Source organism: Eptesicus fuscus, chromosome 6, assembly GCF_027574615.1.
Source record: "Eptesicus fuscus isolate TK198812 chromosome 6, DD_ASM_mEF_20220401, whole genome shotgun sequence".
Classification (NCBI taxonomy): Eukaryota; Metazoa; Chordata; class Mammalia; order Chiroptera; family Vespertilionidae; genus Eptesicus; species Eptesicus fuscus.
Window position 1 is genome coordinate 69,820,465 of NC_072478.1, and position 27,785 is coordinate 69,848,249.

The 27,785-nt window shown below is 58.0% G+C and overlaps 1 protein-coding gene across 1 annotated transcript in view; it reads left to right on the top strand.

Annotated features, from left to right (window-relative positions):
- Window positions 1–27,785, top strand: part of COL23A1 (collagen type XXIII alpha 1 chain) — a 260,225-nt gene that overhangs the window by 225,213 nt on the left and 7,227 nt on the right. The window contains exons 6-20 of the mRNA XM_028150086.2: window positions 10,833–10,859; window positions 12,225–12,251; window positions 13,570–13,596; window positions 17,576–17,692; window positions 18,522–18,557; window positions 18,977–19,003; window positions 19,643–19,669; window positions 20,663–20,716; window positions 21,227–21,289; window positions 21,693–21,737; window positions 23,412–23,489; window positions 25,141–25,185; window positions 25,817–25,861; window positions 26,755–26,844; window positions 27,649–27,711. Of these exons, the coding sequence (XP_028005887.2) occupies window positions 10,833–10,859; window positions 12,225–12,251; window positions 13,570–13,596; window positions 17,576–17,692; window positions 18,522–18,557; window positions 18,977–19,003; window positions 19,643–19,669; window positions 20,663–20,716; window positions 21,227–21,289; window positions 21,693–21,737; window positions 23,412–23,489; window positions 25,141–25,185; window positions 25,817–25,861; window positions 26,755–26,844; window positions 27,649–27,711 (771 nt within the window). The remainder of the gene's footprint in view (window positions 1–10,832; window positions 10,860–12,224; window positions 12,252–13,569; window positions 13,597–17,575; window positions 17,693–18,521; window positions 18,558–18,976; window positions 19,004–19,642; window positions 19,670–20,662; window positions 20,717–21,226; window positions 21,290–21,692; window positions 21,738–23,411; window positions 23,490–25,140; window positions 25,186–25,816; window positions 25,862–26,754; window positions 26,845–27,648; window positions 27,712–27,785) is intronic.

The window sequence follows — 27,785 nt, forward strand, 5'->3', positions numbered from 1 at the left end:
GTCTAGAAGTTGAATTGCTGGACCAAAGGGTTTGCACATGTTTCAGGCTTTTGATGTGTATTGCCAAATTGCCCTCCAGGAGGCTGTACTAATTTACATTCCCACCAACAGCGTATGAACGCTACGTGTTTCCCCAAACCCTGGCCAACTGTGGGTATTATCATACTTTTAAATCGATGCCAATATGATAAGTTAAGAAATAGATGTGTGTATGTATGTATCTTGTTTTAATTTAGGGTGTATTTTCATTAGAAGTGTAGTTTGAGAGATTAAACTAGTTTTGAAAGGCTTCTGTAAGTCTAACTGCCACCTGCTGGTAGAGTTTGGAATTGCAGGCACAGCATTTACTAGTAATCGGCAGGTTTAAGAGCTTTCAGATCCCAATTGGTCCAGGGACTGCAGACAACATGGTATCGGCAGCATAAAGGAATTTTGAGCTCAGAACATGGTGAGTCCAAGATGGGACCGGCAGAGGAGCACTGGGCACAGCATTCTTGCATTTTGGAGCAGAAATCAGCACTTACATGGATAAAGTGACTTAGCCATCTCATGACTAGGAGGCTTGGCTCTGTCTGTTCAACAAATCTGTAAGGTATGCCATGCCCTGTGCATTGCAGCCCACAAAGATGAATCAGACCCAGTCGCAGTCCTTGAGGAGCCATGGGGGGGGGGGGGGGGGGACACAGCCAGTTTGCCATGGGACAGAGAGGGAGGGATGTTCAGGTGTCACTGTGAATTTCCTGCAGGTTTCTTATCACAATCCCCATTTTTCTCTCCAAACTCCGGCTTATGCATAAGATGAAAAAACTTGTCTCTCATGCAGGACTCCATCTTGCCTATCCCTTGACTTTGGTCCAGGAAACATTAGAACTCACATCATCTCCTATTTACAAAGCAAAATCCTCACGTTTCCTCTCTGGCATTTGACCTTTCGGGCCCTCACCATTTAACTTTAGTGATTTTCCGGTTTATTTTACACCTTCAGAATGCAATTTGAACATTTCTTGGGGGGAAAATGTGTATTTGGTAACATTTCCCAGGGTTTAAGATGTCTCTGCATTTGGACAGATGAGGAAGGTGTGAGGCTGTGAGGCCAGAGGTGCATGGGCATCGTGGAACGCAGCACATGCCGGGGGGCTGTGGCCCTGGGGTGGGGAGTGGGTGTGTCATCTCGTCCACCAGTGACTCTGCGCAGGTGCTTTTCCGGGTCTTTGGGCCAGCACCAAGCAAGAGAGACAAGGCCTCTCCCTGTCGTGGGGAGGAGAGACGCAATAAGCAAGTAAACAAATAAACCAACAAGATAGCTTCAAACCATAACACGTGCCAGAAAGAGAATAACGCAGGGACGGGATGCGAGTGCTGGCTGCGTGGATGAGTGGGTTTAAATTGGAAATTGGATTGAGTAATCAGAAGGCGCTTGGGGAAGATGGCATGTGAGCTGAGACTTAAATGATGTAAAAGATACAGTGATCTTGTGGGGAAAGGGCTCCTGACAGAGGAAAGTGCACAAGTAATGAGTTGGGAACAAGCTTCATGTGTCCCGGGTGCCCTGTGTCCAGCGAGGCCATTGTGGCTGGAGTGAGCAAGCACGTGATGGGAAGATGCTAGAAGGAAAAGCCAGGGAGGTCTCCAGGGCTCCATCGAGTAGAATCTTGGAGGCCACGGTGAGAGGTGGGAGGCCAGAAAACCTTGGCTCTGTATTCCTAGAAACCACTTGTCCCCAGAGACATAGCGTGGAGCCAAGGGCTCAGAGAGTCTCCCTCCAGAGGAAACCGGAAGAAATGACTACCCCCTCCCATCCCCCAAAGCCCTTCCATCGTGCCAGGGAAGCAAGTGCACCTACTGAGTGCTTGCTGTGTGCACGCTCTCCCGTGCTCGCCCCCTGGGAGGTTGATGGTGTCGGCCCCACTTGACAGACAAGGAAGCTGAGCTCAGGGGCTGTCGGGGCTTGGCTGAGACACAAGCCCACCGGCATGAGAAAGCCCAGTTAACACCCGGGCTGCCGTCTCTCCTCCATCACAGGGACTGCCAGCAGCAAGCAGGTCTAGAGTGAATGTTCCATCTCTCCTCCTCACCTTTTTCTTACCTGGCCCTGGAGCTCTCCCCGTGCACTGTTGTCCACCTCATTATGAAGTTGTTAAGACCCTTTCTTGCTCTCCAAAAAACACACACACACCAAAAAAAAAAGTTTAACTTAAGGAAGAATCCGTTTCTCCATTCCACCTTCTCTGCTGTCCCTCACTCATACACCTGTGTCATAGTCATTACTAGAAATTAGGAAGAAAAACATCCCCCTCATGATGAAATGTCAGGTCCTGTCCTATCAAGGAGCAGCTGCGTGGAGCAGAGCCAAACAGGGGACCACAGTTGTGATGGAGGTCCCGCCCCTGCCCTTAGGTGGTCACTTAGCCTTTCTGGGCTTCTGTGTCCACCTTTGCAAAGTGTGCGGCTTGGCCTGGATGAAAACATTAGGAATCAGATCTGCGCAGCACTTCCGTTTCAAAGCCCATCCCATCCCTGTGCGTTATGATTTGTACCCATTTCGCGGATTGAAAAACTGAGGTTTATAGTAGCCATGCCACTTCCCCAGATCTCACAGTGGCAAATATGTGGGCCTGGCTTCCTCCTGCAGACCCCTGGGGCCCAGATGGTGGTCTGTCCTACCACCTGCCTGGAGGGGGGCGGGAGAAGCTGCGGAGGGTGAGCGAGGCCTCTGGGAACCGAGGGCGGCAGCAGCACGGGTCTCCTGTCTCTCAGCCGCCCCATATGTGACACTTGAGAGGACGCTGGGGGAGCACACATTGTTTCTGCAAGTGCTCGGAGGTCCCCACTGATTTGGGCCCTGAACGACTTGATTAAGTGGCTTTCTGGCCCGGCCACCTCTATTGGGATTCTGACCACAGATAAAATCCTGTCACCCACCCATCCCACCCACTGTCCTCCAGTGGGGAGGGCTGCTGCCCACAGAGGAAGAAGCGCTAACTCTGCCTGGGCCAGGGGAGGCCTCACAGAACAGGGGCCTTTGAGGTCTGTCATGAGGGATGAGTAGGAGTTTGGCAGGAAGACAACATGGAGCACAATGCAAGCACCATATACACGGCAGGGGGTGCTAGCTAGTCCCACGTGCCCTGGGATGGGGACTCTGGAGGGCACAGGGAGAAGAGAGAAGGTGATGCTGAGTGAAGAGCCCCCACCCGCCCAGCAGAAGAGTAGCGAGGCCGGGAAACCCCGCCGTGACATGGACAGATGTGCATATTAGGAAGCCTCCCTGCTCCAGGGCAGAGCCTGTAGAAAGGGGTCCAGGTAGGAGGCGGTTGCAATAATCGGCAGCTGAAGCCTGAATTAAGGTGAGGGACCAGAACCAGCACTCCTCACGCCCAGCAGCACCAGCCGCCCGGCACGGCGCCCAGGACCCATCTGGCTAACTGCACAGGAGTCGTGGGGAGCGGGAGCTGCTCAGTGTCTCCGGAGCAGTAATGGGAGCACCGACAGCCGGGGCCCTGGGTCGGCAGACGCTCCGAGCTGAAATGTGACCCGTGCGGCAGGGCCTCAGCCTGGGACCAATTTCGAAATGAATGACTCAGTTTGACTGTTTGGAATTAATCAAGTGAACAAAGAAGGACCACAGAGCAGCACACATTCAAATTTCTTGCACTCTCGTGGTTTCAAAAACAGCTTTGATTGTAAAAATGTAATGAGTTAAATGATTCTCTGGGACATCGCAGATTCATCTGTTTTTAGGGTCTGACATCCTACATCTCATTCTAATCTGACCCCTGCAGCGCTGCTCCCCAGCTCTCCGGATCCCGGTGGAGCGGGAACAGGATGAAAGCAGATTTGCCGAAGTGAAAGCCCCAGATTGGAGCCGGGGAGACAGCCAGGCCCTCGGGAAAGGCCACCACGCGGGCCTTTCCTCCCCAGGTGTTCACTCACTCGGACCTCTTGCCTTGTGCACATGCTGGGTCCCCGGCGTCCCCTTGAGTGTGGGGCAGCTGAGAGACAGGAGACCTGAGCTGCTGCTGCTGCCCTCAGTTCCCAGATGCCTTGCTCACCCCCTGCAGCTCCTCCCCTTCCAGGCGGTGGCCAGGGCGCCCCCAGCCCCTGTTTCAGCCTCTGTGGTGCCTGCTCCCAAGTCCAGCTCTAGGAGAGCAGGTCAGGCCTTCTGGGTGTGCCTGTGACGGCATCTTTGCAGAGAGGGACCCTCCAGACTGGTGGCTGGCTGACCTCTTCCCGCTTCCTCAAGCAGCAAAGCACCTCCCCCATTGCACGGAGAGGGTGCTCACAGACCCGCACCGAACTCAGGTACTCCGGATAATACTTGCGAGAAAGCAGGTATTTTGTCATGAAGCTGGTCCACCCAGCTTCTCCTGAAATCGGGGACTGGACCCCTGTCCCGTCCACGCGGTGGAGAGAGACTGGGCTTTGGGGCTCTGTAGACTGTGTGACCACAAGCACGTCCCTAACCCTCCCTAGCAGTTGGGGGAAGGCTAGCGCTGTGCACACAGGCTGGGTTCCTTGACAGTTCCTGCCGCTGTGATGATCGCTGACCCCAGCAGGGGGCGCCCTGGAGGCCGAAGGAGTCCCTCTCTAGCCAGTGTCCCCAATGCCCAGCGTCCTGGCTGCACCCCCAGGCCCGGGGCTGAACGCAGCAGTCAGTGGCGCCTAGAGCAGCCTTCCCCGGGTCGAGAGCGCCCTCTGGTGGTCCCCGGCTGGCCCTGGAGACAGTGGGAAACCACGTTCTTTCATAGGGCCGTCCGCTTGAGGGTTCATTCAACAAATACTTATTGTTTTCTCACTACATATGAGGGACTTTGGTATTTGAGATACTATCTCGAGAACTATATCTAGGGGCCCTACCCCCATGGAGGCTGTGGTTGGGTTGGAGAGAGAATCGGAATTCACCTCCCTATGCACAGTGGTCAAGGCCAGGAAGGTACAGGTTGCTGCAAACTATGAGTACTATAGGGGCCCAGCCTACTGGGCTCAGGGGGAGGAAGGGAGGGACGAGCCAAGGTCAGAAGCTGGGTAGGTGCTGACAAGTGGGGAGCTGCGGGGAGGGGGGTGTCCAGAGGTCGGAGAGAGAGGGCACTCCCAAGGCAGGCCAGGCTGGCGAGGGAGCAGACATAAGGGTGGAGGCGACAGGAGGCAGCCCTGGGAGCCCAGCCTCAGTGAGCCAGGTGACTGCTCCCCAGGGGCCACACGGTGGAGGGAATGCGAAGTGACACCCAGGCCGGGGAAAGGCAGACTGACACAAAACCCGCAAACCCATCAGGCTGCCCGGGAGCAGCTTCCCGTCACCGAGGTGTGCAAGTCGGGGCTGCACGCCCACCTGTCAGGAAGGGTGTGTCATCTCCCAAGATGCGGGGAGCTGTTCCACTAACGGGGCCGCTCAGACCCACACGCAGTGGGACGGGATGGCACCCGCCCAGCGTGGGGAGCCTGGGGAGGGCACTCCTAGGCACCCTCGGAGCCAGGCCAGTGGTGGCACTGGAGCCTCAGGGCCAGTCACTGTGGAAGGGGAGGTGTCGAGAAGACAGCAGTGGGTCTGTAACTGAAGCTGTGCTGTGGGATGAGGGGGGTTGAGGAAGGCTTCTCAGAGATGGCATGTGGGTCTCCAAGGAGACGGGGGTGTGGGGGAGGCTCTGCCCAAGGGCGGTGGGGGAGGTGTGCCCGAGGGGGATGGTGAGGTGAGAAGCACTCGGGGCTCAGGCCTGAGACTCAGGTCGTATCCCCAGCCTACGTGGCCATGCTCTGCCTCTCCGAGCCTCAGTTTCCTCATCTGTGCAATGGGGATACTAATGGCACCTGCCTGGCAGGGCTGTGCTCAGTGTTGGCAACATCCAGATGACAAGGCAAAGGGGTGTGTCTTTTAGCTCCACCCCATTTCCTGGACTCTCCCCCCAGAGCTGGCCCAGTGAATTACAGTCACACTCACCAACGTGCTGGGTGCCATGCTCCAGGTCGGGCACTGTCATCTGTGGGGGTTCGTCTCATCCACACCCCGCCCACTTTCCAGAGAAGTTGTGCCGCTCGCTGTGAGGTCTGCAGGGCAGGGATGTAGCACTCAGGGCGTCCCTGCGACTTCGGAGGGCGGGAAGGCTGGCCGTGTGGGGCAGAGGCAGGGAGGCTGGTGGAGGCTGGTCCAGGAGAGAGGCCCAGTCCTAGGCAGGGGCGGGTGGGGGACCAGAGAGAGGGCCACAGTGTGGAGAGATGGTTCAGAGCCAGGATTGCAGGCTCACAAGCTCATTATTGCCTTGCAGGGGCAGCCAGGTGAAGAAAAAAGTGAGGCTGGCTGGGTGCAGGAATGGGGGGAACGGTGGGGCCTGGGCTGAACTGGGCGCACATGCCCCGTCTACTGGTGGTGCCGCAGTTCAGCCCATGCAGATCGATCACTGCATCTTCCAATGTTTCCAGAGAGGCTACAAATCCAAGGTTTACATGATCCTTGCAGGTTCATTCCCAGTGGGTGACAATTGTGTGGTCTGTGGAACCAAGGAGGGCCCGCGGCCCAGGGGCAGCTCGCAGAGAGGCCCGACGATCAAACCTGAGAGAGGCCGGAGGGAGACGCTGAGGGCCCCAAAGACTAAGGCTGGGGTAGAAGGTGCAGAGCAGAGGTGTGGCCCGGGCATGGCCAGGGCGGCGGGGTCCCTGCAGAGCACTCCATACCTCCATGTCTGCAGCCAGCTGTCCGGGTCCCCCTGTGCCCCGAGTCCGGGAGACGCCGGGTCCCAGTCGCATCTTCTGAGTTGTGCTGTCCCAGGAAGGCTGCCTCCATCATGCCACCCGGGGACTGTCACCCTCTGGTAGCTGCGACTCCGTCCTGCTAGATCGCCATCCCAGCAGGTGGCCACCAAAACGGGTGCCCGGCCTGTCTGCTGCGTCCGGTGTCTCCCATCAGACCCACCCGAGCTGCAGACATCGGCCCTGAGGCGGCTCAGACAGACAGACAGCCTGCCTCACTGGCCCACCTCCCATCCTCCCACACCCACGGGGAGTCCATGACCCCCTCCCCCCCCCCCCCATCCGGGAACAGTTTTTCCTGAGACCTGACAGGGTAATTATGTAACAGGCACATGTGTAATCTAAGCAGGTATGGGAGGGCCGGTTCAAAGGCATCGCACCACCTCCTCTAGCGTGATGTATAATGTGGACACTCGGGTAATTGCTTCCAGCACACGGAGCGTGCTCTCTCCCAAAATAGAAGCCAGCTGGCTTCCCGGCCTCTCGGACCCGCCGCGCCGGGAGGGACCTGGAGATGTGCTAGGCCAAGGGTTACAAACCCAGATGCCCCTGTGCGCTGGCACGTCGCCTCCGTGGGGCAGCGGGCCAGGCGTGAGGCGTCGGGAGGGGCAGAGCCTGTGGCCTGGGCGGGTCCCGCTGAGGGAGCACTTGGCCCTGCAGATCCTGCCAAGCATGGAGGCCCCGGAAGTCGAGGTCTTCAGCTTTTCCAGAGAAGTCCAAACTCCGGATGTTTATGTGAAATGTCACGATTTTAAAATGTAGCAACTACTTCGGTCAGTTGTTTGTTTTTGTTTTTGTTGTTCTAACTGCACGGACCAAATCAAACCTGGCTCGGGGCCCAGCCTTTCCCTGCACAGATGAGGAGGGGGAAGGCGGCAGCAAGGGAGGCCAAGGAGCGAGTGAAGGGCAGATCCCCGGATCCCAGCTACAGCCCAGCATCCCCTCGCCTGCGGGGAGGCTGGGGTGCACTTGGTGACTGCAGAGCCCCCCTGCAGAGTGCCCCAGGCCCCGGGGAGGGGTCTCTGGGAGGAGCCGGGTGCCAGGCTGTGCACCAGGGCTCCAGCTGCAGCCAGGCTGGACCTCAGAGGAGAGGGTCCTTCCTTCCCGTTCCCAAAGGCAGGAGGCAAGTCTGGAAAATTGCTCCGCCCCACAGTCTTGCTGTGGCCAGCATGTGTGCAAACAGCCTGGCCTGGGAAATCAGCACCACATGGAACCGGTCCACCCCGAGGGCCTGCCCCCCCCCCCCCCGCCCCCTTACACGCTGGCGGCCCTAATGAGAGAGCCTTCACACAGGAATGTGCACGGCCGGGCCGGGCCCCGGGCCCCAACAGCCTTGTAATTTGATGAATTGTCAACATCTGGGCCGTAATTACTGGGCCCCGGACTGATAATCCTGGTAAGCCCCTCATCCAGGGGCCCCTTCCCGGTGCATTTCAAGGCCTCCGTCCCCTGGCAGAGCCATCACCATTAATTACAACCAGAAAGCAGGACCGTCACCCAGCTCCGGCTGGTCTGAGCATTGACTGCTGTCTGCATCCAAACACAGCCAGTTTATTGATTGAGTTCAGTTCCACAGATAACTCGCTGCTGGGTCAGGAGGCTGGAGCCCCCGGCCGGTGGGGGGACCTCAGCCAGCCCCTCTGCTGCAGCCTCCTCCCAGGCTCCGTTTCCCAAGGGACATTGGGACGCTCAGCTATGGAGCCAGTATGCCCCACGTCCCAGACTGCTTCCACCGAGAAACCTCCCCTCCTTTGCCACCTTATTAATTTTTCTCCAAGGACGGCCCTGTGGAATGCTGCTCGGGAAATACTCCACGGTGTGAGGAAGTGAGCAGACGCACAAGGCAGAGCTGGTGTCCCCCTGCTGGCCGCTTGGAGGGCCACACACAGTCACTTCCCAGCACTCCCCATCCCAGGGCCAGGGAAGACCCCAGTTCTGTGTCAGCTTGCCTGTAGGGTCTCCTGCCTCCGGTTGGTCTGAGAGGAGGACTCGGAGGAAACTGGGGACTGACTGGGATCCGGGGAACTTGTCATTTGAGAGGAGACGGGCATGACCTCCATCTTACAGATGAGGAAACTGAGGCTCAGGGATACTCTGGTCCCTGTGGGGGGTAGGGACTGCGCAGCAGGGGCGGGTGGGGAGGACGGGGCGGCGGGGGGGGGGGGGGGGAGGGCTCCGCCTGCCTGACCTGCTTCTCGAGTGCAGCCCCAGGCCTTGTTTGCTTCTCACGTCCTGAGAAGCCCTGGGTCACAGCTGGCCGCACAGGGATGGAGATGTGCGAAGCCAACACAGGCATACCCCTGCTGGGGAGAGTTGGTGGGTGGTAAGGATGCTCCAAAGGGTGGGCTGGCTCTCCCGGGGCCACACAGCAAGCATGTCTGTGTGACCCAGCACTCCCTCTGGCAGAGGGTCAGGGTGGAGGAGGGTTCAGATAGCCCTGCCTGGGGAGGATCTGCTTTGTGGGGGAGACAGATGTACCAGGAATCCCAAATGGGAGGCAAGGCCTGTGAGGCTCTGTCCCACAAGTCCCCCAGGACGGCCATCTGTCCCCCCTCTACCCTGTGCTGCAGGAGAGGGAGCGTCGCATGGGGAGTAGGGCTGATTTTAGTCCTTGGACAACCCACTGACTCCGCTGCTTCATCTGTGAGATGGGGCCATGGGGCCAGCCTCCCAGGGCTGCTGTGAGGGCAGGTGCCATGCGGTCTGGCAGGCCTCGGGCAAGTCTAAAGTGAGGAACATTCATGAGAGTCTCCTCTGTGGCCCCCAGGGACAGGTGCCTCCACTGGACTTTACCAGGGGCACCTTGAAGGCGTCACACCATCCAGGCCCTGAGGCCCATCAGCGGCCGGTGACCGCTGTGCGACCCTTTGTGTCTTCCCTCCGGCACACGAAGAGCAAAGAGCCTTAGTTAGCTCTCGGCTGCACCCTAGTCTCTTTTCTAATCCACGCAGATTCATAGAGGGCAGATTTGGGGCTGCATTTTGGGCTCAGTTCAGCAGGACTTACGGACACACCCAGGGCCTGGGCACAGTCTCCGGTGGCGGCCACACTGGCCAAGGTGGCCGGGGACACCTGGGCAGGCGAGGCCCAGGAGGCAGTGGGAGGGAGCAGGGAAGGTCTGACAGCGGTGTGCAAGGGCGGACTAGAGGGGCGATCGTGGCTGGACGCCAGGGAGTTCACCGCAGGGTTTACGTGCAGAGAGAACACAGGACGGAAGCGCCGTCCAGCTCCAGCCCAGCTCCTGGCTGTGTGGCCTTGGGCGAGCAAGGTCTTCCCCTGGCTGGGCCCGTCTCCTGCTCTGCAAGATGGGGCGGTAACACCTGCCTCAGGGCTGTTGTGTTGATTAAGACTAAGTGTGTGGGTCACTAGGACACACAGGAAGGGACTTGGGCCCCGGGTAGGTTGTGGCGGCAAGAAGGCTGGACCTGAGTGAGAGGTCAGGGTAGAACCCCCCATGGGACCATGGCCTAATCACCTGCAGAGGCCCTACCTCCTAACATCATATTGGGGCTTAGGGAACACATACGTTCAGTCCAAAACAAATTACAAGTGGCAGAAGCTCAGTTCAAGCTGGCTTAAGGGAAAACGTATTCGCAAAGAGAAGAGTGCCTGGTGGTCTCAGCTCCAGCCCTTTGCCCTATCTCTCCACCTCTCCGCTCTGCTTTCCTCTCTGTTCCCTCTTTCTCAAGCCATTGGTGCCCCAGGAGCTCCAGGGGAGAAAAGGCTGAGCTCCATCGGGTGAAAAGAGCCCTCTTGCCCAAAAGGGCCACCTTCCAAAGCCCCCGAACCAATCACCCGAGCTGAGGGAATGCGGTCACCGGCCCAAGCCCGTGGGTGGAGATGGGGGTGGTTTTGGAGGAGAAATGGGGCTCTGTGCCTAGACCCAAGGAAGGGAGCAGCAAACAGAGGGGGTTCTGGGCAGCCAACAACACCTAGATGCTCCCACCCCAGATCTGTGTGAAACGTACCCAGACCACGGGCGTGGCACAGGCTTTGGACTGTTGTCACCCAATAGTGTCTTCTAGGTCTTAACACCCAGAGGAAACGCCTTGCCCGTGTGTAACCTCTGCTCTCTCTTTCTCGTTTTCCAGGGGCCTCTGGGTCTGGATGGAAAGCCAGTAAGTGATGACAGGGCCGTTTGAGGTGGTCCTGGGATGGGTGGTCCTGGGATGGGTGGTCCTGGGATGGTGGGCACAGTGGGGTTGGGAGTGACCATGGGGCGCCAGCGAGAAAGATCTACTGAGAACCTGGCTCAGCGCACAGAGAAGCCATTTGGGCATCAAACTTAAGTTCAAGTCCAGCTCCCCCATCTGCTGACTGTTCAACCTTGGGGAGGCCTCTTCACCTCCCTAGCCTGAGGCTTCTTACCTATCAGAGAGGCACATTAACCCTCCCCACAGTGATGGCGATGTGAAGGACTGCAGACAGCACTGTCCCTGCCGCTGGTCAGCCCTCCAAGCACACAAGCCCCTCCCGGCAGGCCCCAGGCACAGAGCGTCCCCAGGCAGTCTCAGTACTTTCATGGTGGGCATGAGGCTGAGGAGTTCTCAACACCTGGGTCAGGAGCCTGCGGTCCACAGGCGTCCTCAGCAGAATTAATAAGATGCACAGGTGACAACATAGTTAAATAAATAATTGGATGGGTGGATGGATGGATAGACGGAACAGTCAAAGTAGGTAATGAATCGATGGTTGCACAAATAGTTGGATGCATGGAAGGATAGGTGGATGGGTAAATGCATGATGGTTGAACAGACAAGTGAAGAAATGAATGAACGGACAAATAATTGAATAGTTGATTCATAATGTGTGCATTATTAAAGGATGGAGGAAAGAACCTGGGTGGCCGAATTGTTGAATGAATGAACAAGCAAATCCACTACTGGTTGAAGGGATAGTGGACAGTTTGGGGAGGGATGAAGGCCAGTGAGCCGGTCAGTCCCTGACCAACGGTGCCAGCCCTCACCGCAGGGACTCTGAGCCCCACAGTGTGCCTTGTGGCTTGGCCTTCCTAGAAGGCCTGGTAACTTGGCAGCACTCAAAGAAAGACATTCCCCTGTAGCCAGAGGGTGAAGGCAGCCGCCATGGCCTGTATGGAGCCACTCACACGCACATACCCCAGCCTCCACGAGCAGTGGCTCCTGACCGGCACCCAGCACAACGGGCTGAGCAGGGAGAGCTCTGCTCTCTGCGGGGAGTGACTAGCATATGTGCCTCTGTGCAGAGAGGATGCCAGTGACCTCCAGTCCCCCGTGTCCCTCATGCTGAGGACTGAGATGTGGTGGTTCCTGGGGGTCAGCACGGGCAGCCTCCTTAAGGACTGACAGTCGTGTGTTTTCCACTCGGCCGCCCCCCCCCCCCCCGCCCCCCTCCCCCGCTCTGCTCAGCCTCAGGCCCTTCTGTACGCAAAGCCTTAGGGAGACGGCAGGGGCCAGCCTAGCCCTCCTCACTCACTGCTGTTCTTTCTCCACCTCCTTCTCCAGGGACTTCCAGGCCCCAAGGGAGAAAAGGTAAGTGATGCTGGAGGCTGTGCAGACACAGGAGGCTGAGGAAGGATGCCAGACACCTGCCTCCAAACCCCAGTTCCAGAGTGTGACCGTGGGCACGTCACATCCCCTCCTGGGGCTCAATTTCCCCATCTATAAAATGGGCAGGTAGTGCCTACCTCCTATAATGGCTATAAGGCTTACATTTGACCATTTAAAATGCCCAGAAGGTTAAATCTGAGTTCTCCAGACACCACAGTATAACAAAACTCAAAGCAGTCTGCCCAGTCATTAATCATGAAGGGGGGGGGGGGGGGGGGGGGGGGGGTGCGCGGTGTCAGGAAAGCCTGGGGGGTTGCACAGTGACTGTGGATGGCACTCTTTGTGGGGAGGACACCCCTGCCAGGAAAACAGATGGCAGAGAGCTGCCCCTGGGATCCTCACAGCCCCTTACCAGAAGGGCTTCCTGGCATTTGGTGCTAAATGTCACAGCCACAGCCCTGGAGGGCTGGGACCTCTGAGTGCCTCATAAGAGAGCAGGAGAGAGGGGAAATGTGTGTGTCCCAGGGCTGACCCAGGTGTGGCAAGACTGACTGGGCACTTCCAGGGAAGAGCTGGGCTGGGCCACATCCACACCCCAACTCCACGGGGGTCACTTAGTTTCCGCCGGCCCGTGTTCTAGTCCCGCCATGAGAGCTGAGCAAGGCACAGCTGTGTGGCGTTCGGCATGTCGCCCGCTCTGTGGGCCTCAGGTTCTCCATCTGTAAATGTAAACCCGCCTCACGGAGCCATGGGAAGACTGTCCAGGGTAACAGTCTGTGTTTTTTGTGGACAATGAGACCCTCGTGCGGCTGGCAGGTGCAGTGATTGCCTTCCCGCTGGTTCTGGCTGATGCCACTGAGTCGCAGAAATGATGAGGGCAGGGACTTTGAAACCAGAGAGAAACTGGTGTCCTGGCATCTATCGCTGCATAACATATGACCCCCAAACTTGGAGACTTAAAACAATCAAGTAATTATAATTCCTGACTGTTCCGTGGTTCAGGGATTCTAAGAGGGCACAGTGGGAGCGGCTTATCCCTGTTCCGCCATGTCTAGGGCTGGCAATAGGTAACAGACCACCCTGGAATCTGCTCGCGGTGTGACCTTGGGCAGACTACTTAGCCCCTCTGTGCCTTCATTTCCTCATTGGAAATGGGCGGGGGCGGGAGCGGGGGAGAATAGAGCCTGCATGTGATTTTTGATAGAGTGGATGAGACCATGTACATGACACTGAGCGCAGAGCTGGGTATATGTGAAGTCATCAAGCGGTGGTGACATATCTCCCTGTTTTTTGTTCCCAGGGTGTACCAGGAGACTTTGGACCCCGGGTAAGAACTGAGCAAGACCCCCTCCCCCACCTACACAGTTTGTTTTATATTATAACTAGAGGCCCAGTGCACAAATTCATGCACGGGCAGGGTCCCTCAGCCTGGCCTGCGATTGGGGCCAATCGGGGCCATCTGGCCCAGACCCAATCGGAGCTGATCGGGGTCGGCGAGGGGGAGGGACCAAGGGAGGTTGGCTGTGGGAGCGCAGTGACCACCAGGGGGCAGCTCCTGTGTTGAGCACCTGCCCCCTGTTGGTCAGTGCATGTCATAGCAACCAGTCAACCGGTCGTTTGGTCTTTGGTCGCTTAGGCTTTTATATATATAGATAAAGCATGCCCTACAGCTTATCACAGAAGGAGAGTGAGCAGCCCCGCCTCCCGCCCTCAGTATATCCTGCTTCAGGGTTTCACTGAAATGGCCGCTGGGTCTGGCACAGATGGGAAGTCTCTGCCAGACGTCCCATAGCACGTATCCCTGTGGATGGGCAGACAGGGGGCCGGCCCTGGTCTCAGACCAGAGACTGACCTTCCTGAGGACAGCCAGCACCCCAGGAAGAGGAGGGCTGTAGGGTCAGCAGCCCTGAGCCCAAGCTCAGCTCTGCCACTTACCAGCCAAGTGACCTTGAGCGAGTCACTTTCCCCTCGAAGGCTCCGTTTCTCTAACTCTAAGTGGGGGTGACAGCTTCTACCCCAAGCTACTGTGGTGAAGATTCAATGCAATCATAAAAGTGGGTACCCAGCAACCCACATGGAACAGTAGATGGGAGCCTCAGCCAGACCACCTTGGCCCTCGGTGGCCCCAGGCCCCAGGACTCAGAAGCAGGGGTTTCCTTCATGCAGAAGCAGGGGTTTCCTCAACAGAAGCTGAAGCAGAGTGGAGACCCAGGTGGGATGGGCCTGCAAAAGTAGGTCTTGGCCGAGGGTCACTTAGTGGCCCTCTCCGTCTTTGCCACAGCCTGGGCGGACAGCGGCAGCAGCCTCACTGCAGAGGCTGAGAGGTAGGCATCAGCTGCCCAGAGAAAGGCAGGAAATGGCATATTCACAGTTGTTTTTAAGAAGGTTGTGGGGTGGAAATTGTAGCCAATGGCCGGGCACCCACGGCAAGCAGCTGCCTAGGCTGGAGGTGGGCATGGAGCAGAGGCAGGCACTGTGCATGGGGGGATGAAAGGAAAGGGGGCTGTGCACGGAGAGCAGGGCTGGGGTGGGTCCCTGTCCCAGCTCTGCAACCTCATGACTCTGAGGGTGGTTGTGAGTCCAGAGCAGGGACGAGGGCTGGCCAGGCTGTTTCCCTAGAGACCCAGCTGTTCTGTGCTGAGCCTTTGACAGGAGGCCAGAGGCAGGGCCACATAAAGCTGGTGAGAAGTCCCTGCAGCCAAATAAAGGACGCCTTTGAGCTTGGTGGCTGCTGAAAAAACCCCTCTGCTCACTTTCTGTCGGATGTAGAAGCTGATCTTTCCACCCCTCAGCAGACGAGAATTCCCCCAGCCCTGGTGTAGCTGCCGAGCAGACCTCCCCAAGCCCCACCCCTCTTCGCAGGTGAAAAACCCTGTGAAACACCTCCAACCCTGAGAGTGACTCAAACCACGGGTCACCATGTCTCATCACCCCTGGCTGGCTGGGTCTCTCCTGTTGCAAGAGGGGCTGTGGGGCCTGGAGTTGAGGCGGCTGTTGGCTGGGAGTTGGGCTTCCTCGAGGGGCCTCTCGAGAACATTTTGAGAAGCAGGAAGCCAGGACTGCCAGGCCGGTGAAGAGCCATACACAGCATCACCGCCCCTGCACCCTAAGGGTCGCATCTGTCACAGGGCTCGCTCAGAGTCCGTGGGGGACGGGGAGAAACAGGCCCCAGCTCTTGGGGAGTAGCAAGGTCACACTGCAGAGGACCCTGTGGGACGGAGGGAGCGTAGCGGCCCCTGTGAGCATGTGGTCCACCCCCCGCTACCCCCCATCACAGGCTGCCTTCTGTGGCAGGGGAGGTGGCTTTGCCTCCAGACATAGCCCTGTGGTTTTCTAAATCACCCTCCTGCCTTTCTGACCACACGACCTGTTTGCTGTAGATGGTTTTCCCACGGCTCAATCCAGGCTTTATAAGTAGAGACCATCACGTGTACAATCGCCGCATCCTCAAGGTAGACTGGACGAGTGGCCTGTCTGGGCTGCCGGCTTGCGTGTTCCCCTCGACTCATCAAATTCCCAGGGTTAGACCTCAGCCGTCCGATCCCGGCGGGAGGAGGAGGCCGCGGGCCAGCCTCATTTCCCAAGTAACACAGGGGAAGAACCTCAGAACCTCTCTGGGACCTGCTCAAGTGTCTAAACCCATTTTCTGCCTCAATAAGTAGAGTCCAGGCCCGTGTTTCCAGCATGGGCCCCGGAGCTGGAGTCCGATCCTGTTGGTCAGGACCTGGCCGTGTCAGACTGATGAGATCTACATGGTGGACCTTGAGAGCTTCCGCTAAGCTTTTCGCTGGGAAAGCTAGTGAGTGAGGTCTTAGGGGCAGCTGCTGGAGAGGTGAGCTCTTTCATATCATGGAGCTCATGGATGAACAAAGAGACCACTGCCTCAGTGGCCTGTCCTGGCCCCGTCCCCCTGGTTAAAGGATTACCCTCTCTGGCGCCGGCCCTCCATTTGTAAAACAGGACAGGAGCGGTGCCTGGCCAGATGATTGGGTGAGAGAACCCCAGGATGCCCTGGCTTCTCAGCCCTGGGCACACAGCAGGGTCCACTCCACAAAGGCCTGGTTACGGGAAGGTTAGGCACTGCCGGCACTGTGAGCCGGGCGTCTCCCATTCCTGTGCCAGTGCTGGGCAGCAGGCAGTGCCGGTGGCACTGTGGTCTTCCCTCCTGGCAGGTGGGGCCACCAGGTGAGGGCTCTGGCTGCCTGAGGTCTGACCCAGTACTAACCTCGGCCTGAGAGTTGGGGGTTTGGTGCTGCATGAGAGAGACTGTGTGGCCCTCTGTCGCCTTTTTTTTTTTTTTTTTAATTCACGTGCAGTTGTGATGTGTAACCCCATGTTCCCATCATCCAGTTTCCCCCACAGGTGACTTTGGCGGCACCTCGTATAATCTCCCACCCAGGAAAGGGATACAATCCACCACCTCACTCAGACTTCTCCCACCCATTTGTGTGCTTAGTCTTAACGCATTTTTATCATTTTTATCGCTGTTGTAGATTCCTGCAGCCACACCAAGACCCCTCCGGCTACTCTTCTATGGCTCTGGTCACCTCCCTCTCTGCCCCCATCCCTAACGCCTAGCAACACTAATCTATGCTCCCTCTCTATACTTTTGCCATTTCGAGAATGTGATGGATGTAGCTGCAATCACAACGTGAATAACGTTTTGAGATTTGCTTTTTCCCTCGGCGTAACTACCGTGAGATGCAGCCGAATGGCTTCGTGCTGGTGCTCTGTTCCTGTTTGTTTGCTGCTGCGCAATGTTCCCTGGTGGAGGGGCCCCGGGTGGTTAACCACTCGCCTTTGGAGGACATCTGGTCTCCAGTTTGGGGCACGTGGACTACTATGAACATTCGTGTACTGGTTTTTGTGTGAACATGAGTTTTCACTTCTCTGGGACAAATGCCCAAGAGTGCACCTCTGTCCCCTAATGAAGCAGGGGTGGCCCAGCCACGGTCTCTCCGGAGGCCTGCAACCCCCCTTCTGGAGGAAGGGGGCTGGTGGGGCACAGGTGCCTTCTCTCACACCCACCGTGCGTCTTCTCTCACCTGAACACCGCAGGTGAGGAGACGGCACACTCCTTGGAGTGTAAAAGGCCCTGTTGGCCCCTTAAGCTGAGCTTTAGGGACCTGTCCCTTCGTGTGGCCACCAAAACGTGGCAACAGGCCTAACAACAAAGCCCTTTGCTCCGAGCCTGTCAAGGGCTGGGACAGGGGAAGGCATTGGGCTGTCCATCTAAGGGGCCTCTCTCTAGAGACTGGAACCCCTTCCCTCACCCTCAGAGTCATGGCGGGCCTCATCTCTTTCAGGGAGACCAAGGGCAAGATGGGGCCGCTGGGCCTCCGGGGCCCCCTGGGCCTCCTGGGGCTCGGGGCCCTCCTGGCGACACTGGAAAAGATGGACCCCGGGGAGCGCCAGGCCCGGCGGTAAGAGGACCTGGAGCTGGACCACCCAGGACCCGTCCTGCCCCCACCAAAGCCCCGAACCCTGATCCCAGAACCAACCCAACCCCAGCCCTAGCCCCAGTTCAGACCGAAACCCAACCCTAACTCTACCGCCAACCCAGACCCTTAAACCAAAACTAGCTGGGTTCCCAGCCCCAGTTAAGATCTTGACCCCCAACTCATTCCCAAATCCTAATCCATATCCCAATCAGACTGTCATCAGACCCTTACAGACTCGGACCCTGATTCCAAATCCAACTCGTACCCCTACACTCTAACCCCAAATAGTCCCATAGACCCTAACTCTGACCTTGGCTGCAATCTCAGTCCAATCTGACCCTGACCCCCGTATGTAGGCTCTTTCTCTGCAGATCTTTTCCAACCTCTATTTCTTCCTCTCCCCTGCCCCCCCACCCCCACGCCCAGTACTAACTAGTTAGCCTCCGTCATCTTCCCATGGTCCTCACCAAACCCCGGAGGGCAGACCTCATCTACTTGCTACCCCATCCCTAACCCAGGGACTCCAACTTCTCCAATGTGAAGCCAGCACCCCCACCCAACTGCCACCAGGGTCCCCTCTCAGGGCAGCTACTCACCTGGCTCATCCAGTCCTTGTCCCATGGGGCACATAACTCCCTGAGCCTAAACTTTCTCACCTGTGAAGTGAGGACAATGACACCTACTTTTCAGGTTTAGTGAAGCTGAAATGAGCAAATATGATTGGAGCCTAGGCCAGGGTCCGGCAGGAGCTGTGGGCTCAGCTAACCGTAGGGTCCCTGCATCCCCTCATCTCTCTCCTCTGTGTCCTCAGGGTCCCAAAGGAGAGGCTGGACAAGACGGTGAGACGGTCAGTACCCAGAGCATTTCAAAGGCCCGGCAGCTCCTCTTACACACACACACACACACACACTCACACACACACACACACACACACACACACACACTCACACTCACTCACACACTCACTCAGGTTGCGTGTGCGGCTGTGCATGTGCATACACCCGAGCTCTTGTCCCCACCAGCAGTGGGAAGGGATGGCCAGGCCTCCAGCCCCAGCAGAGTTCTCACAGCCCTGCTTCCCTGGGAGGGAGCCTGCAGTCTGTCTGTCACCGCTTGAGATCTGATGAGAAGCTATCCGAGACAGGAAGCAGTGACGGCCCTGCCTCCTCCTCCCTGGGACTTGGTGTCATCCTTTGTCAAATGAGAATGATGAGGACAGATAGGAGCAACCTCCAGCATCCCCTTTAACACCTTCTCTTGTTCCAGGGCCCAAAGGGACCTCCAGGGCCCAAGGTAAGTGTTCCTCAGTCCCTGTCCCCACGCCCCTGGAAGCCCAGGCAGCAGGGTTAGGAGACAGAGTTCTGTGACCTTGGGCAAGTTACTGCATCTCTCTAGGCCTCAGTTTACTCATCTGTTAAATGGGGGCATGATAAGCCTTTTCTGCTTTACCTTTACACCAGGTTGTAAGGATCAAATAATAAAGCACATTAGCTTTTAAAGTCCTCTCCGATGTCAGCTCAGTGCTTGCTGGTTGGGAAGGCAGGCTCTGGTCCTCCCTGAAGGAGCTGGAGTCCCTGAACTGAGCAGGAGGAAAGGGTAGGAAAGGAGCTGCATTTAGGGAGCACCTGCTGCGAGCCAGGGGCTTTTCATGCATCCTCTCTCATCGAGCAGTGACCCTCTGAGGCCCTCTGAGGCTGGGGGCATCATACTCCCGCTTTCAAGAGCAGTGACTTGCCTGAGGTCATTCAGCTTGGAAGGGACTAGGTTGGGAGTGGAGTCCAAGTCTGTCAGCCCCACACCCGTGTGCTCCTCTCTGAGGGGCTGGGCCCTCTGGACTGCGCTGGGCATGGGTCATGGGGCCACTTCTCCAGAGGAGCAGGCAGCCCAATGTCTCTGATCTTTTTCTTGCACCCCCCACTGTCTGCCCCGCAGGGTGAGCCCGGCATTCCTGGAAAGAAGGTGAGGGGGGCCTGGTGAGGGCCTTCTCGGTAGGGGTGTGGGAGTGGGCTGGAGAGAAGGGCAGGGGCTGGGCACGGGGCAGAAATGGGAGCCCCCACAAAGAAGGTGCCCTGCTCCTCGGCAGACCTGAAACTTCACTATAGGTATGTGTCTGAAGCCAGAATCTCATTCGTTCATTCATACATTCACTCATTCGCTCCCGTCCTCAAACATCACATTCTTCCCGCCTCAGGGTGCAGCACAGTGTTCTTAAACTGTCGTCCCAAGACCAGCCTATTAGCATCATTGGGGGCTTGTTTAACAAGCATGTTCGGGGCCCACCCCAGACCCACCAAAACAGACACTGGGGGTGGGCCGTGCTCTGTCCAAGCAGCCACAGGTGATGCTGATGTGCGCTCAGGTCTGGAACCTCTGACCCAGCGTGACCTTCTCCTACCTCTTCCATGCTGGGCCTCCTCCTCCTGCAGGTGTCAGCAAAGCTGCCTCTCCTCTGAGAAACTGCCCCTGCCACCTACCGAAGCACACCCTCCCCGAGTCCCTCTCCACCCTGCCATCCCCCTAAATGCTCTGCCTGGCACTTGTATTTCCTGTCACGCTGCAATGTATTTCTCTGGAGATGTCCTTGCCCTCGGCCTCCTCTGACCCATCGAGCAGGGACCTTGTCTCCCTGGCCCGCAGAAAGTGCTCACAAGATCATTGTTGACAGAAGGACGAATTCCTCCCCTTCACCTGCCCGCCCATTTCTTCTGCACACACCTGCTGAGGCCATTCTGGGCTGGCCCTGGGCTGGTGGGAGCCGGGGACAGAGGTAGATCTGACCCCACCCCTGCCCTAGAGGGGCGAGGAGGGGAGGGAGAAGCTGCCCGTCCCGGTATGACCAGTGTTGGTGACAGGCGTGGACAGCTGTGCTGGGGAGGACAAAGGGGTGTTGCCAGTGTGTCCCAACCAGTGTGTCCAGGTCTGAGGCTGCAGCCTCCACCACTCTCTCCTCAGGGGGATGACGGGACGCCAAGCCAACCAGGGTTCCCTGGACCTCCAGGGCCCAAGGTAGGTACCAGTGCCTCCCCCAGAGCTCCTCCTGCCTCCCGTCTTGCACGGTATTGTCTCCTTGACGAAGCCCCTCCTGGCCCTTTCACATGGTGGGGCACAGGCTGGTACCCAGGACAGGCCGCAGGGGGGCAGCAGGAAGGCCCTGGGCCCACTCGTCAACGGGGCTGGCACCTCACAGGCTCTCTCCCCTCACACCCTGAAGTCCTCTGGTTCCCATCTCCGGTGCCCCACTCCCTGCCCTGTCCCCAGGCCGGAACTGATGTCATCCTGGCTCCCCAACCCCTCGTGACACCACCAAATCCTGGCCAGCCTGCCTCCAAAATGTCTCTTGAGCCCCTGAGCTGCCCCAGCTATGTCCCAGGACTCAGGCGGAAGGAGGCTATGGTCCTGAGTCCCCTGAGCTGGACGGGCCCTGAGGTCCATCCTCTGCAGGTGGGCTCAGCCGTGTTCTCCTGGAACTGCTGCAGAGGCCGCTGCTTCCTTCCATTTTCAATGTCTCTGTTGCAGGGCGAGCCGGGGAGCGTGGGGCCACGGGGAGAGAAGGGCGTGGACGGTGTCCCAGGGACAAAGGTGACTTAGCAGCCGCGGCTTCGGCTTCTGCAGGCCCCATTCAGAGGAGATGTGGTTCACCTCCAATTTGCCTTTTTAAGTTGGGAATCCCTGGGGGGCCTGGATCCTCAGGTCTTAGGTCTTGGGTCTCATTGGACTGGCAATCAGAGACTGACCTGAGCGGGGGTGGGGAGGGGGCGTGGCGGGGGGCGGCAGATGGCACTAGGTCTGGGTGAGCTATGAGGCTAAGGCACCATGTAATGTAGCCTTGGGCTCTGGGCCTCAGTGGCCTATCTCTGGGGTCAGAGGGCTCCGCAGTCACACACGTGAGGGCCTGCGCCCCGTGGGGAAGAGGGGACTGGAGGAGGTGGGGAACCTTTGGCTTGGCTGTGTACACCTGGCTGCAACCCCGTCGTCTCCACAGGGGGAGCCCGGCCAGCGAGGAGCCGATGGAGCCTCAGGGCTGCGGGTAAGCAGTCTCTCCTCCAGCCACCCACAGAGGATCCAGGGGCCTGCCACTTTATATATATATATATATATATATATATATATATATATATTATATTTTTTTTTTTTTTTCAGAGAGGAAGGGAGAGGGAGAAAGGGACAGAAATATCAATGATGAGAGAGGATCATTGATTGGCTGCCTCCTGCACGCCCCCTACTGGGGATGGAGCCCACAACCCGGGCATGTGCCCTTGATTGGAATCGCACCCGGGACCCTTCAGTCTTCAGGCTGACGCTCTGTCCACTGAGCCAAACCAGCTGGGGCGGGGCCTGTCACTTTAAAAGTCCCTGTCACCAAAGGCCCCAGAGGAGCAGTGAGGCTCCAGAAAGTCTTTTTTTATATTCATTCATTTGTGATTTTTTCATTTTTAATCTCGTAGTACACGCTTTCGGTAAAATGTTCAAATATAAATGTGACAAGACACATGCCCTCTTGTTCCTCTCTCCCCGGTGGGTGCTTGCCCTTCGGGAGACTTTCCTTGGCATGTTCAAACATAGACCCCCACTTGTCACACATGGTGTTGCCCCTGCACCTGTGGGGGGTCCTGGCCTTACTCTCAGCCCCACGTCGAGGTTCGTTCCTGTCACCAGGAAGGAGCACAGCGACTCCCGCTGGCCCCAAGGTCCCAGGCCTTCGGAGGCCAATGCCTGTCGGCGCACCTTAGGCTGGCATCCTGGACCCTGCTCCTGCTCTGTGGCCCAAACAGCCACATCCCCCGGTGCTTCTGGAGGCAGGTTTCCTCCTCCTGAAACCAGGTCTCCGTCCGCAGCCGGGCGGCAGGTGGCCGGGGATGGGATTAAGCTCACTGTGTGGAAAGGCAGTGTAAACTGTACAGTTCCACGCGGGCCATGACCATGGAGGCAGCCAGCAGGGGACCCCCCACCTGGGTCTCTCCGCCCAGGGCAAGCGGCTGGCCACAGGCCTGAACCAGCGTGTTCGTGGCCGCTCGCTCTTCTCCAAGCAGAGCGGTGCCCGGGTGGGGAGGGGAGGTGCAGAGGGTGGGGACAGGGCCAGCAGCCACGCGCTCACTGGTGTGGACACCTGCAAGTGGAGACACATACCCGTGGCCACAGGCTCGGGTGGGAGTGTGCTCCTACCAGGAATGAATGGGCATGTGGGTGCCTGGGTGTGCGCTGCCTCTCCCAGAGGTTGGGAAACCAAGGCACAGGCCTACACGGTGTCTCGGAGGGTTTGGGTGCCTGTGTTTGTGTTTGTGTTTGTTTGTTTGCCAACATTTAAAAACCTGAACAGCATCACATCAAATTGGGCTTTCCACTGTCCCTCGAGAATTCAGGGCTGGGGCCTCCGTGGGCCTCAGCTCCCACGTGAAAGCCGAGGGCTGCCACCCCCGACCCGGCGGGGCTTGTTCTTCAGTTGGCCCCAGGCCCCCTTTCCTCCAGGTGCCTGCCTGGCTCCTACACTGCTTTGTCAGTGAGCCTGGGTGCCAGCGCGGTGAACGCCAGGGGACCCGACCTGAGCACCAGCCCTGCTGGGCCCCCAGGTTACAGCTGAGCTGGGGCCCAGGACTGCATGTGGCCCCAGTTCCTGGGTTCCTTGGGTGACATACGGAGACGACTACCACTGCACCCGCCAATGGAGCTCCTCCCTGAAACCTTCCACTTCTTCCCGCCTCAGGGTCCCCCAGGCTTCAAGGGTGAGCAAGGAGACACGGTGGTGATTGACTACGATGGCAGGATCTTGGATGCCCTTAAGGTAGCGTTCCTGGTGGACCTTGCTATTCATTCCCTAAGGGAATAACCACTCCCTTTGTGCATTAATCCACACTCTGTACACAAGGGCCCCAACTTCACCAGGTGCTGTGCTGATACTGAGAGAGCTGGGGCCCCAAATTCACCAGGTGCTGTGCTGATACTGAGAGAGCTGGGGCCCCAACTTCACCAGGTGCTGTGCTGATACTGAGAGAGCTGCTGTGATGTGGCTCATGTGGCCCCCGAGCTCCCTTGGGGTCAAAGCAACAAGGGGCAGGGGCAGAGCATTTCCTGTGTCCTGCCCCAGCAAGGCCTCCTGGGGCCTTCCCTGGGAACTCAGGCTAGAGGGCCAGGTCTTCTAATGACCATTGGCAGAGGATGAGAGTGGCCAGGCCCGCCCCAGAGCCTCGCTTGGGAGATGGAACCTGTGAGCCCTGCCCAGCAAACCTGGGACCCATACCAGTGGAAGGGAGGTTGGGTGCCAGGGAAGGGAGCTGGGGTGAGGGAGGGACGGCCATCAGAGACCAGACTGGGTGGCACCTAACCCCACCTGAGCTTCAGTTCCAGTTATTTCCCACAGGCCTCAGAGAAGTACCAGCTGATGGTAACTGTGGCCCACCAGGCCTGCATGGTGTGGTGTGGTGTGACGTGGCCCGAGGGCGTGTACATGCATGGTGTGTCCCAGGCTGGCTAGGAGCTGCGTGGGAGAAGTTCTATGAGCACAGGGAGGCAGGGAGTACATTTTGGGTGCCAGGCTGGGAGGATGTCTCCATTGGATGGGCCGCAGGAAGCCGTAGCTGATTCTTTGAGCAGAGGGGCAATGCTAAAAATCACGTATTGGGGAATGGTGTGGAAGGTGAACGAAGTGGGTGTGGGGACAACTGGAGGCAGGCAGGCCACCGGGAAGGTAGGTGCTGAGCGTGGGCCTAGAGGAGGGTGGGTGGACTGAAGGAAGATGTAAGACGGGACATCTCTATGGAGCCTCTAACAAGAAGGGAGTAGGTTGGTGAGAGGAGGTGGAGGACTGGAACTCTGGGAGCTGAGGGGCTGGGTGGGGTGCAGCCTTTGGGAGGGGACGTGAGTTTAGAGGGCGATGATGAGCCTTAGTGAGCAGGCAGCCTTCTGGAGGCCTAGGTCAAGATAGCAGCTTGGGACTCAGGTCAGACTTAGAGACTAAAGATGCCATCTCTTACCTGTGTGACCCAGGAACTCCCCGGGGCAGGAGACAACAGGCAACAGAGCTGATGGTCAGGTCACAGGAGAAGTAGAGAAGGCAGTGCTGGCCATTGTTGGGGATACAGTTTGGGGCTGGCATTGAATGACAGCTTCAGAGGCAATAGGGAACCCCCACAGGATCTTGAGCAGGGCAGTGTTGTGAAGAAATCTAATTTTGGGGAAACAAGTTCTGAGGGCAAAGGGATTCTGGACTCTCCATGGCAGTGGACACTGTGATATCTGACCTGACGCTTGGTGCCTCCTCCCAGGACTCCTTCAAGACCTGGGGCCTGACCTGGCTGGGTGGGAATCAGCTGCGGAAGGTCCTTGACCCAGCTGTAGCCCAGCTAAACAGAGACAGGCCCCCCGGGGTGGAGGGGTGGACCAGCAGTGAGGGGGAGGCCCTACTTAACACTGACCAGCCTGACTTTTGCACACAGGGTCCTCCCGGCCCACCAGGGCCTCCAGGAATCCCCGGAGCCAAGGTCAGTACACATGCAGCTGTGTGGCCCCTCAAGCCCGTTGTCTCTAGAGCCCACCTGCCCCCTCTGCTTGTCGCCCCATGATCCAGCCTGGCCTCTAGAGGCTCAGAGAAAGGGGCTACTTCCTAGCCAAGCAGGGTGCCTTCTCCCAGGCCCTAGTTACCCTGCACTCTGGGGAGTTTGATTCTCATGTGGAAACCCATAAATTGGCCCCTCATGACATCACCAGGTCCCATGGATGACATGGTCCTTCCTATGGCCTGTGTGCATCATTACACCCTGCCCACCTGGCTCAGGAGAAAGAGCCCAAGACCGTGAAATCAGACAGGGTCTGGTTCCACCATTGTCCCTGGGCTGTGTGGCCTGGAGCAAGTCATTTAACCCTTGGGGCCTCAGCTTCCAAAATGTAACCTACAGCCTGGGCTACGTCTGCCTGTAGGGGCTGAGGGCATGGAGGCGTGGAGGTGGCTGGCTCCCGGCACCGTGCTGGGCACCCAGCGGGTGCCTTCCTGGAGGTCTAACTGCAGGGACTTGACCAGGAACGGTGCGCTGGTTGGGGGCGGCAGCCTAGCCACAGATCCCTCTTGGGGACCATGGGACACTATAACCCCTCTTGCTGTCTGTTCCCTTCCAGGGTGAGCTCGGATTGCCCGGTGCCCCCGGAATCGACGGAGAGAAGGTCTCTGAGCCTTTCATTTTCTTGGTGATACTGGTGCCAGGTGTCATGCTGTGTGTGTGTGTGTGTGTGTGTGTGTGTGTGTGTGTGAGCACGTGTGTACGTGTGTGTGTACAGAGTTGGAGAACAAAATGTGCTACCTGTGTGCAATTCTGGAGCCTCACAGTGCCCCTTCATGGCTGGTTCTGCCCTTAGGCCTCGGGCAAGCTGCTCACTTTCTGGCAGCCTCTGCTCCTCATCCCCAGGCGAGGGTAGCAGCGGCCTGTTGTGAGGGTTAAATACCTCTGTGTGTGGAAAACACTTAGAGCAGTGCCCGGTGCCATGTAGCAAAAAGTCTTCAAATGTGAGCTAATAGCATTACTGTCACTATCAGTACCATGGTAAGTACACACGTGTGATCCTACGTAGACACCACAGTGCCCAATGGTGTCACGTGACATTTGTGTGTGTGTTTGTAGCACCGGGTCCCTAGTGTGTGGCACATCATGGATGTTACACAAGTGGTGGAGTGAGGGGATGCAGAGGTTGGAAGGTGATTCTGTCGATGGTGGGTTGGCTGTAGGGGTTGGGGCTCCCATCTCTGGCTCCTGAGAGGTAAGCACAGGGTTGACCTGGAACCCCTTAGTGCCCCCTCATGGCTGCCCAGGCCCACCTGCTCCACTCCCTCCACCCCCACCCGCCCTGCACCCCTGTGTGCAGTGAGGCAGGTGTCGGGGTGCCCTCTTCCTATCTCTGTCCAGGCCCCTTGGTGCATTTGTCGCCTGGGCTGCAGGCGGGGTCCCACAATGAGGAAGTAGGGGTCTGGCCTGGCCTGAACCAAGCTCTGGGACCTGTCAGAGTCGGGGAAGGAGAATGCCTGCTGAGCTGCACTGACCCCTTGTTCGTGTGGCTTTCAGGGTCCCAAAGGACCAAAAGGAGACCCAGGAGAGGCTGGGCCAACGGGACCCAAAGGGGAAGCCGGCGAAATGGGCCTGTCTGGCCTCCCGGTAAGTGGCTGGGTGGGCCCACCTACCCTACTTGCCCCCCGTGGGGTCCCAAAGTGAATGTGTGCCTGCTGGCGGGAGGTGGGGGGGCCTGCAGCCTCAGCCCAGCCGGGGCCATAGGGCGGAAAGGAAGCCGACGCCCCGCCCACGTGCTCAGACTCCCCGAGCCCCCATTGCAGGGCCTGCTGCTTCTCCCGCGGCCACTGCGAGGTGAGATAAGGAGGCCCTGCCCGCGGAAGTGCGTTGGCGGTGGTTAGGCCGCGGCTCTGGCTGCCTGCGTTGGCATCCTGTTTCATTGCTTACTGACTAGAACCCTGTACAAGCAACCTAACCCCCGGGGCCTCGGTTTCCCCGCCTCTAACATGGGGGTGATCATTTCCCACTGCGTGAGGGAACAGCCAGCTCTGAGAATGGTGGCTGGCGTGCAATAAGTACCTGCTGTCACCATCATTGTCATGTTGATAGTTGGTCTTGGCGTGGATGGACTGGAAAAGCTGACAGGCTGAGCAGCTACCAGGGGCCACCACTTCATGTCCATTGTCCATCCATAAGGCTCGCCCAGCGAGAGAGGTAGTGCTGGGGCTGAACCAAGGTGCTGCCTGTGCCCCAGGAAAACCGCCACGTGCACCGCTGCGCTCTGCTTTCTGAATGCCCGTTGATCTAGGGAAACTATTTTAAGCTGCACTGGCCAACCTGGCAAGTCTCTGCTGACGGAAGCCTTATGGGGGAGGAAAGGGGAGGTACTGCTCACCGTGGGTGGTGATCTGGTGATGGACATAAACGGTTCAAGGTCATCCTGTCCTACAGGGTGCCCACGGCCCCAAGGGGGAGAAGGGAGAGCCGGCACCTGACAGCCTATCGGAGAGCCTGGTAAGGGGGATTGCTGAATTCCAGGGTCTCCCCGCAATGCCCAGCCCAGGCCAGCTGGAGGCCCAAGTCTTGGA